The following is a 12140-nucleotide window of genomic DNA, read 5'->3' as shown; positions in this document are numbered from 1 at the left end:
GGGCTGTATGGAGGATGTTGCAGCGTGTCCCACTTGAACTTTGCCAGTTGTCTTAACCACATCAGCGACATGGGGACAAGCATTGTCGTGTAGCAAGATCACACCATTCGTCAATCTTCCAGGTCGTTTGTTCTTGATTGCAACACGCAGCCGATCCAGCGTTGCACAATATCGCAAACTATTGATAGTCTCTCCATGTTTAGCAAATTCAATCAGTAATGGCCCCTGACGATCGAAAAAAAAAGTCAATAGCACCTTTCCCGAGGAAATGACAGCCTTTGCTTTCTTCGGGGGTGGTGAATTCAAATGTTTCCACTGTAAGCTTTGCCGGCGTGTTTCAGGTTCGTAGTGGTGGCACCATGATTCGTCTCCGGTCACAATTGCAGACAAGAAGTCGTCACCCTCATTGTGATACTGGATGAGATAAGTAAAAGCAGCACCGAACCTCTCCGTCTTCAGGCGGTCGTTCAAAATCTTGGGCATCCATTGAGCACACAAAAGCCGATAACCGAGATGATCATGAATTATGGTGTGAACCGAACCGTGACTGATGTTCACACACTCTGCCAGTTCATCGATGCATATCCTCCGTTCTTGTCTAATCAGCTCATCAACCTGTGCAATTGTGTCGGGGGTGATTGCAAGGTGGCTTTGGCCCGGTCTTGGATCGTCTTTGCAACTTTCACGTCCTTCTCTGAACCGTTTGCTCCAACGCTTCACAGTGGCCAATGCGATGCAATGTTCACCGTAACACAGCAGTCATACGGCGACTAATTTCATGTTGGGAAACACCTTCAGCTGTCAAAAACCTGACCACACCACGCTGTTCCTCTTTTGGAGCATCCATTATGTCACGCTACCGTCTTCAACCCAGTGTAAGAGCGCCTTAAAGAACTTTAACCTCACACTTTCGCGCCACTTTTGTAAATGAAGGCTGTCTCTGTGCTACGCGCATGCGTCGCAGATGATGGACCGAACCATTCTTGCTGATGAGGGGTTGGCTCACTTTCATTTGACTTGCCCTTATATTAAAACACATCTAGATGATATTAAAAACCTACTGATATTAAACACATGAAAACGACACAGACAATTAGAGGGGTATAACTATCTATTTCAAATGTAGTAGTAAATTGTACCTATGAAAGAAACGTTAAATATATATATATTCATAGGTTAATTATGATAGTTCATACTTCATATTTGTCATTCACATTAATAATTCTAATTACCATTTAAATTTACATTAAAATTTGCATTTACTTGCACTACACTGGCTTAGCTTTGTGTTAAATGTTTTCATATTTAGGGTTCCTGCAAATGTACATGAGACCGGAATACCATTCTAAAGTTATAACATTTCTAACAAGAAAACGTTTCTAGAAGTTAACATTTAATGGAAAAGAAGAGTAACAACACAGCACATGCCATGTATCCATATACAAATTTTCTTTTCCTACATTAGCTCAACTCTCTTAACATACTTCTATTGTGCAGCCAAAAAGAGAGAATCTGAAAAAGAAATGCCATTCCATGCTTGCTTTGTCTGGTTCTGTTGTAATTAAAATTGGTGTTTCCAATAACATAACTTTGAAACAGTAAAAGGATTGGAATAGACATAATAAAAGTTAATATACATAAAAATAACTTACCAAAATGATATTGTTGAACAGTATTAAGATAGCCGTACACAGGGTTATGACCAAAAATCACAATCATGTAGTTTCCAACTACAGTTGCTGTATGCCCCATGGAAGCTAATGGACTGCATGGCTCTGAATGACAATTCTGATCTGTTGTTAATTTAGATAACGAATGCCAAGAACGCTCCGATGTGTTGTATAGCCATAACTCATTAAGAACAGTTCCATTATACAACATACCACCATACATATATAAATTACCCTAAAAAAATTATTCAATATTGAATTACTGAAAGAACACAAAAGACAATAAAATGAATTTTCATTTGGAAAATGGCATAAAATTGAGTTTTATTAATTTGACAATGATTTGCAAAGTAGAAAAATATTGAAATATGTTAGAAACTTTGCACACCTTCCAAACATTTTATCCTTCAAAACAATGTTAAAAACATAACAAGCGTAATAATTATTTGCATACTTTAATATGCCCTTTAATTCCTTTGTTTCATTTTTAAAATTTACCACAAACAAAAATTAAATCTCTATATCATAAATGGAAGCATTTTTGGTAATTATGTATTATCCCATCAAACATGAAACTGTTGGTAGCAAAAATCAAGACAGAAGAGAAACAAACCTTAAAAAAAATCATAAAAGTGTGGAGTAACAGCCTGTGTTAGGCACAGATTTTTAGCATAGAGATTCTATCGACTTCGAGGGCCAACAAAGCCCCTCTTCATCAAGAACAAACAAATCTGCAACTGGAAAACCAAGTTACAAACATATTTATACACTAAGGCAGTCGAGAGAGACCAGATAGTAGCGCCATCTATTAATAGGAATAATAACGAAAATTGAAAAATTAGGATAATAGAGTTTTAAAAGCATTAGGCAAGATTGAATTAAATTATTAGCTAAACATGGTAAATTTTTATGAATGTGAAAAGAAAATCTAATTCTCCAGCGGAAGAAGCTTTCTAGATAATTTCTGCAGACCCAAAGTCAATATTGTGATTAAATTTCCAACAATGAATAGCAATCGAAGACTTGTAAATTTCACCTTTTTGGACATAAAATTCATGTTCCTTAATGCTCTTTTGGTTTGGCCGATATATCTCAAACCACACTTCCACGATATGCTATAAATTCCTTAAGAATTGAAGTCAGAAATAGTATCTTTAAGAACTAAACTATGAATTTTATTGATAGGCTAGAAAATTACTTTAAAATTGAACTTCTGGAGAAATCTTGCAATTTTGTAACTGGAAGAAGGATGAAAGGGAAGCACAACTAGGTCATTAACATTATTTCTAAAAGTGGAATGTTTTCTTGGATGGAAAACCTTTTTAAAAGCTTTTTATCAATGACCATGGGACAAAATCCTCTGTCAATGGCAACTGCTCAATGAACTCAAATAATTGAGTTCGTAATCAAATAGAGATTAAGAGGAACACGCTCTGAGAGTGCAAAAAATGTAATAGTAAAAAAAGCCATTTTTTGCTTAGTCAGGTCACATGACATAGCATGAGGAGGCAAATGAACAGTAAAGGGTTTATGATAAACAGTAGATGTGAAATCATATTCATTGTTGATTATAAGAATATTAAGGAAGGGAAGAGATTCAAATGTGAACTGTATGGATGGATCATTTGAATTAATAATAGATATTATAAGATTTAATAATAGATATTATATGTCATAAGTCTTCTTTGTTACCATCAAAAAGTGTGAAAGTGTCGTCAACATAGCGAATCCAAAGACGAAAAGGTAAGTTTCTCAAATAATTTGATTTCAAAATAATGCATGTAAATGTCAGCAAGTATAGGACAGAGGGAATATATGCTTTCAACTTTGGGTCTGCAAAAATTATCCAGAAAGCTTTTTCCACTGGAGATTTAAGATTTCCTCGAAGCTTTTCACTTTGACAAAAATTTACAATGTTTAGTTAATGATTTTAATTGAATACTTCCTAATGCTTTTAAATCTCTATTACCCTAATTTTTCCAGTTTTGTTGCTGCTTCACTTTTATGCCAAACACCACAATTTAGTGCCTGTTATGGATAAGCATGATGTAACAACACACTCATATGTCTGCTTTTGTTTGATGAAGCCCAAGTGATTATCAATAAGCCACCTTTTTATGAACAACAATGAAAATTAATTGTTATTGCATTTAGGGGGGAGGATAAAAATTTCGCATTTGCCTTCTACAAAATAGCAAGTAGTGGATCATTTTTAGTTATGAGATTTTACGGTAAAAAAAAAAGTGTGTTAATAGACACAGCATTGTCAACTCAATATGAAACAGTAACGATTGGAACAACTGCCTGCAACTTTTTTTCCCCTTTTATGAGTAAGGACTCATTAACTGTTATTACTGTTACTTTTTTCTTATGCTTTGAAGAAAAAAGTATTAGAATTTAGGATCTGCTTTCTTTCTGCAAAACAGCAAACAGTGGTTATTTTCAAAGATATAAGGTCTCACTAGAGTGTGTATTAATGGAGTGTGTATTAATGGAGACAATATGATCTACGAAACAGTAAAAGATTGGAACAATTACTTGCGGGAAGTATGTACTAACAGCATTCTATACAAAGATCCCAGTAAAATCAAAAGTGCTTAACAAAATAGTAGAAATAGACGAATGCCTTTTCAAGAAGCACAAAAATGAAGCATGTCAAATTCTCACTGTTTATTATTGAAAAAAAGAGACATTATTTCTTTCAAAATTATGCAGGAACAAACTTTAGCGGGATCAACACCAACTTTTCACGGTTGACGGAATAATATGTAAACCCCCCTCCTTAATTTGCATTTGAGATTATGTTTGCAAGAATTTTCAGTACAAAGCAAAAACTTGGATTTTAAACATAGCACTGGCAGATTTTTTTTATAATATATATATGTATAAGATGTTAATGTAACTTCATATGCATATGAAATGCCTGCACATATTATGCATATTTTATATCCATGAAAATTAACTCACCTCATAAGCAACAACAGAATGACAATACCTTGATAAAGGCTCAAGTGAAGAGTTATTTGACACAATTTTCCATGTTTTTCTAACAAAATTATACCTATAAAAACCATAAGAATTTAAAACATACGAAAAAATATTTCTAAGAAAGACTTTAAACAAAGATATAAACTTTTGATTACTAATAAACATTCCACGGTAATCTAATTAAAAACACAAGTAATTTAAGAACATGAAAACATCAAATAAACAATAAGAATCTCAGTAAAACTATAGAAGACTGGCAGCTCTTCCTGGGTAGCAGATATTGGCAGAGGCAAAAACAAAATGGGATTTATCTTGATGACATACCTCCACAAGATCATGGAGTTATTTCTTAATAGTCGAGAATATTATTAATTATTTAAAAGTGCATCTTTTAGAGCTGCAGCCCCCCCCCACACACAAAAAAAAGAAGAAGAAAAAGGAACTGATCTGAATGAAACTCCATCATATTCAGAACAGTTACACAATATGTTTTGGTGTATGGCCTAATATCAGTAAATGTTTAGCAATGAGGAATGGCTACAATAGGAGAAAAATGTCATATGTTTGAACAATTATCTTTAAAATTGGATTACTCTGATAAAGAAATGAAGTCTCCCATATCTAGAAAATTTGCAACAAGATTTTGACACCAAAGCATGTTGACAGAAAATTAGTAACCAACCTTAAATTTTATGTTTTCAAATAAAAAGTTGGAATTAAAAAATGCAGAACTACATGCATAAGAGGACAAAATGTCACTTATTAAATTCAGTAGCATCATTTAGTGAAATCAGTCCATGTGTCATGTTATAATGCACAGTGTTCCTCTTCTTGAAAAACATAACACTCGTAAAAAATCATTACACTGAAATGGCAATCAAACATGAAAACTGGTATATGCACTGTACCAAAAAAGGGAACAACAATTTAACTTCCATTGTCCATGTCTTGAAAATGTATATAAAAACTGGAATTATCCTACAGCATCATTCTAGTATGCATATTTTGACAAAACTGACTTTTTCAAACATGAAATTATAACGTTGCGCGCCTCTAACTAGCACGCAACCAAGAGGTGACTGTGAAAGCTTGTATAAACCACAGAGTCTTATAAAGGGTTTAAGTCCCTTTTTATTCAACGTACTAATTTACAATTGCGTTCTCTTGACGCTTACAAACGGTGCCAACTCGGCAGTCAAAATAAAAATAAAAACCTGAAAAGAAATTAAAGACAATATTCTAACTACGAGGCTCTCTCAAATAACTAACTCACCGTGTTTTACAATACGGCTGCTAATTCAGCAGACTTGAAGCTCACTGGAACAATTGCAACTACTTCCCGCCAAGCACATAGGCCGCAACGCGGGGTTTTTCAAATCTCTATAACTACCTCCGCGCTCGCTAAGTAAGAATAACTCTCTCTCACCGAACTTGTTTCCTTCTATTTAAATCATACTACTTCCGCTGATAATTTGAATGCTTGCGCGTTCTACTCAAATTTACATATTCTGGCATTGGCAGTTCCAGGGGAAAGTAAGGATTGACAGGAAAGATAGTTTAAACTTAAAATAAATGTTAGTTAAAATAAATATAAACCCTACAAAATGTTGATTATTTTCCATATTTTGATTTTATGATAAAATACCAGATTTTGTTCAAATTGCTTAAGTAGTTTCTTTAAAAAGAGTGCTAAAATTTTAAGTGTTAATTAAATATTTACTAGATAACATAGCTTTTTTATTTAAATTTACCTGCTTTATTTTGATATATTCTAGTTCTGACTTAATTCAAACAAATCAGAACAAAAATAAGACATTTTTATCTGATTTTTTTAATTAAAATTTTACATGAATTTCATAAATTTTATGAAAATTTTTTTAATTATAATATATAAAAACTTGCAAATCATCTGAGACTATTTTTAATACATTTCCAAAATACTCTGTATACAAAAGCATCAAAGATAACCATTAAAAAGTTTGGCGAGAAATTCCAATTTGGCTGCGCCAAATAAAGTCATAACTAACCAAATCTAGAAATCGCATCCTAAGTTGCATTTTCAAAAGATGAAAATTTAAATTTTATTGATCAGCCAACAAGGATATATACAGAACTGTCATTTCCCTCTGTGCACTGTACATGAATAAGTAATGAATAAGTGTAAAAAAATGGCCCACCTACCCTGAGTTTTCAAATTAACAGAAGTTTCGCATTTGGTTATTTATTTTCAGAAATGATGGACTGATTAATGAAATCTGGTTTGGCAATAGGTTGATAAAATACAAAAGCATTTACCATATAACAGTCATTATACACATCCATGACAATGCATAAGGAAGCTGTAAAACAGAGGTTGCAGAAGCTAATATGAACTTTGGTTGCCTTTAACAGTCCTACAGATGTCACGAAGTCTCTTCCTACTGGAAATAAGACAATTTACAGTAGCGATGTGGCAGTTGGCCCTACTGCAGCAATGCTATTTTCAAGCACTGGGCTGTCCTAAGACCAAGAAAGCAAGTTGTAACTGCCCTTCCAAGAATATTACAGCACATTCTGTAGGGGTTTACGTCTGGACATTTAGCATGGCAATCCCCCCACGTAATATAAGAGAAAGTAATCATCCACCAAATTAGCCCTATATGGACTGCTCTTAAAAAAGATTAACTGAATGACAATTGCATACATGAAAAGCCAACAAATAGCTCTAAGATATCATCTGTTTGAAAGAATACCCGCTGTTTGCGCTCCACTCACTTTTGCACACAAAAGACCTGTTTAGCATGGTGCACAGAACATAGACCTTGGACCAAGCATCAGTGAAGGACCATTGAAAGATGAGTTTGCAGATGAGTCTCAACTCAGAACTGGGAACCTGCTAAATGTCCTCTAATGCGTGATGATAGAGACCCAACATGGCAGTAGATGTTGAAGGTCAGTACAGACATCCCGATGGCTAATGAAGTTAATGGTACAGTACCTTAAAGATGTGCCAAACACATGGTCAGCAGGATGCACACTATTAAAATATACAGACTGTACACATGAGCCCTTCCCCAGCCTTTATTTTTGCAACTGTTAATCAGAGCTATATACTTCTACTTGCAGTATTTCTTATTTTCTTTAAAAAAATTAATTCACATAAAATACAAAAATCTAACTTTCCACACATTCCTTCAGTCACTACACTTACATTTAGGAAAATTTTGTTCTCATTATAAAAAATAAAACAAAAAATTTCCCATGCAAAAAGAACCAAGCGAGTTACTTAACTTTGAAATTTACAATAGCTGACTTCATTTTGAAATTGCATTGAGGGGTCAGTTAATACATAAATTAGAATAATTTGAGGTTGATATTTTCCTCCTTAAATGCCATTGAATGATATTCTTTTTGATTTAATTAATTCTCTTATTTATAATTTTGTTACATCTGGTATGCCGAAGGAATTTTCACACAAGTAATTTAAAAAGCTTCCAAAGTCTAAACATACATTATTAATATTCTCATAAAATTTTATTATCTCAGGATCATAATATGGTAATCATAAAAAAATTCATCAATTTAATTAATGCAAATATTACGAGTTAATTATGAGCCAATGTTGAAACATGCCAGTGTTTTCTAAAACACCAATTCTGAAAGATTCCGAAAATCTTCATTTTGAAAAAAAATTATGATCAATATTTTCCATAATAATCCGCATAGAAATATATTCATCACGTAATCTCTTAACATCAGAAATCTTTTCCTAAAAAATATCTTAATTTTAGTAAATATGCAAATATTTTGCTCTCCAATTTGTATATGGCTCTTAAATATAATTAACAATTTTACTATCAAATATCTCAGTCAATTTTTGTCATGCAAGAGTCACATGTTTTGTGTTTGATTTTGTATAACAAGTACAAAATTTTCCTAAATGCAGTGGCTTCCAAAAGTTAAGCATGTAAAAAAAATCAGCTACTTTCAAAAGCATAGTTGAATTTTAGTAGCTGAAAATCACCGCTAGTGCAGATGGCAGTATGCAAATATTATATGTTACAACTCATCATAAATGACTGTCCAAACATGCACTATAATCAGTAAGTCACTAAAATATCCAGCCTTCAGAATGGATTAAGAAGCATCACTAAAATGCTCACACAAAACGCTTATAACTTTTGTATGGTAACTTTTGACGATATTCACATTTTAATGTCTAAAAGGAGGAAAAGAGAAAGTGCTGACATGCTCTCAGAAGAACTGTAGCAGAACAGTCAATCAAAGATGTTGCTCTCTTCTTTGTCATTGATCAGATGGCATTTTCTCAAATGTGAAAACAATTCCAAGTGTATCAAATGGCTGTTTGAAGATCTATGTCTGGTCAACAAGAGTTGCCACCCTTTTTTGAAATTCTGTACATTGGTACAGTAACCAAACAGAATCAACATGCAACCTCCATAATTGCTGTATCCCTGATTTTACTGTTACATGGTAACGCTAGTACCAAAGGCTGTAAGCAGAAGTATGAAGTGTTTGTTTATATCAACTGCCCAAAAGAGAGCAGCAAGATTAAAGTGGTATCATTAACATCTCAATTCCACTGTCTCAAATTGCTGTAATATCCTGTTAACATAAAAGTCCAGATTTGTTTTGAAATCAAGTAACAGGTGTGTAAGAGCCTGGAGAAAGCGAGGTATACAGAGCCAGGCCCAGAATATAACTGAAAATCAAAAATTCAGATGTAACAGCAACATGGTCTGGGCTAGAAGTTAAAGGGGATATCGCACTTAGCGGCTCATCTTTAAAGATGATACTGTGAAGGCTGTGCAGCATCAGGATGAAGTCTTCACCCTACTGAGACACTGCACTACACTACAGCAGTTGCTCCTGATTTCCTCCTTATGAATGATAATGCCTGTCCCCAATCAGCCAACATCATTAATGAGTTCCTGGAGAGTGGGGAGACCTTTCTCATATGGAATGGCTGCTGTATTTATTCCCCATGATCTTACTCCCACTGAAAATCTTTTACAGCTCAGGCATACTGTCTGCAAATTTATCTTTTTAGCTAGTCTCAGAGTTGGAAACTGCCCTAAGGGAAGAATGGTCATTGCTAGCATCTACAATGGCTGACCACCTAATTGAAAAGCATAAATAATAACTGTAAGGTTTGTGCAAAGGTCTGGGATGGTCACATCAGTTTTATTTGTTTTCTTTTAGCTTTAAACATCAATCTGTTAATGACCCAAATATGACATCATCACATAACTTACAAAAGTATTGTTTCCATCTTAGTACATAATTACATATGTTTTCACACATAAATACTTTGTTACCTTCATGTGCAATTTGGTGTTAAAGCTTTTTCTATTTTTGTTGCTCCAAAAACAGACATTTCTGAAGACAGCACCTGTAAGTTCTCATAACCTGTAACTGAAATTTTATTATCTCTTTTCAGTGTAGTTTCCACGTATTATGGCATGCTATTATTGAGCCATTTGTCATCAGTTCTTAGTTATCCATAAAGTGAGTCATGCAGATATGGCATGACTTATCTGTCATGACAGATAAGGCATGACTAACACTGCAAATGGTGTTTCATCCAAATATAACTAATACTACCAATATATCTGTTTTGACAAATAAGTATAGGTACCATACAAATTCACCTCACTTTTTACCTTTTTATTCTAGAGTAAGTTTTTTTAATATCTTAAAAACCAAATAAATAAATAAGAAGCAAAGAAAACTGATTAAAATTTTGCTCCTTTGAGTTATCAGTTCACAGCCATGTAAAACAGGAGGACAATTAATAAATAAAGGTAGTAAAAATTCACCTTATCATGTTTTGAAAGCTAGCGTGATGAAAGTTTTCTCCTCCAATAACCCACATTTCATCACCAATAACAACTGCTTCATGCAAAGCTCTTCCTTGAATCTTGACTTTTGCAGGCTCTTCTGCCCACCAGCCCTCATCAATTCGAAAACTACAGTCAAACCCTATACAATAGAAGAAATATTTTAATTCACTAAATACAGAATAGAATATAAATATATAAATTTAACAATCACAAATACAACAAAAGAAATAAAAAAACTATATTATTGCTGAAATAATTCTAAGAATTGAGTATAGTTGAATAATAAACACATTAAAATATTACAATGAAAAAGACATTATATGCTAATTCAAAAATTAAAAACGTTTAAAGGATTCCCAAAACTTAATGATATTTAAATTAAGAATAAATAATACACAAAAAGTAAAATGCATAACCAAAATGTTAAGTATTGAGAATACACAAAAAGTAAATAATGAATTCATTGGGGAAGTACAGAAATTCAATGTCATGATGTCTGTCTATACACTGAATTTCTTTCTGACATTGAGATTTAAATTCAGTTAATTCAAGAAAAAGCAATTAAGAGGGAAATGGAAACTAAAAAATAGTATTAAAAGCCAAACAATTAGAACTTTTTAGGGAGGTAAATTAAGAAATATATATGCTATAATAAAAAAAGACCTCATTTTTAATACAATTTTGAAATTTTGGAAAAATGTGTCTTTAAATATTAAATTTTAGAGAAACAAAGCAAAATTATGTTGCTTCTGGACGGGTAATACTTAAAAATATCTGTGATGTAATATGCTTAGAAAATGACCGTATGATCCCTTTTGGACCATATATAACTTATTTTGCATTTGCTGATACACTATTTTCTAAAGATATGTAATAAATCATATGTGAATTACAGTTATACAAACTTAATAGGATGAGTTACGATCAGAAAATTTCACACAATGATATTGAATATTTTCAACAGTTTAAAAATTTCAAATATTACAGAACTATGAGTTAATAAAACATTGCAGTTATCCATTTTACCGAAGGAATTCTCTAAAATACGAGTACTGTGACATCACACTAGTCATTTAAAAAGTTATGCCATGTTGCAGGACATCCATTGACATCTTCTGTGACATTATATGCATGCAATTTTTTCATGTTACATTCATGTCACTCTGTTACATCAGTTGCAATGTGATGTTACATCAATGCTGCAGTGTAACTTAACATAAATGTCATGGTGTGACTTCACAACATCACAATGCAATTTCACATTAACATAACAAGAAGTCATCATATAAACATCACAGTGTGATCTTGCAATATGACGATGCAAAAAATGGACATTAAGACATGCCTACAGCATGACTGTGACACTGTGATCTTTACAAGGTGACATGTTTGCATTACTTTCATTTATTACATAAAGCATATAAAGTATAAACAATATAATTACAGCTGAGGCTCCCAGTTAGAAAATCACAGTTTTCAGATAGGCAATAATTACATGTGGAATGGCAATTGTGAAGGATGCTAGAACCTCTAACATGCTTAATTTAGAGGTCAACTCAACAAACATTAACTAAGCAGTAATCATGTTAAGCAGAAAGTACTATGTGAATGCTCACTTTGTTTTATTATTATGAAGCTA

The 12140-nt window shown here is 33.0% G+C and overlaps 1 protein-coding gene across 2 annotated transcripts in view; it reads right to left on the bottom strand.

Moving 5' to 3' along the window:
- The window catches only part of dsd (attractin-like protein dsd), a 185058-nt gene that overhangs the window by 131183 nt on the left and 41735 nt on the right, over positions 1-12140 (bottom strand). For both annotated transcript variants that reach the window (XM_085809220.1, XM_085809219.1), the window contains exons 5-7: positions 10478-10640; positions 4638-4731; positions 1653-1905 (exon numbers count right to left, since the gene is read on the bottom strand). In XM_085809220.1, coding sequence (XP_085665346.1) covers positions 1653-1905; positions 4638-4731; positions 10478-10640 — 510 coding nt within the window. The remainder of the gene's footprint in view (positions 1-1652; positions 1906-4637; positions 4732-10477; positions 10641-12140) is intronic.

The sequence above is a fragment of the Stegodyphus dumicola genome, chromosome X2 (assembly GCF_044657685.1).
Source record: "Stegodyphus dumicola isolate Sdum_Otavi_A_Nest chromosome X2, ASM4465768v1".
NCBI classification, from domain to species: Eukaryota; Metazoa; Arthropoda; class Arachnida; order Araneae; family Eresidae; genus Stegodyphus; species Stegodyphus dumicola.
This window is presented reverse-complemented; position numbering and strand designations above follow the sequence as displayed.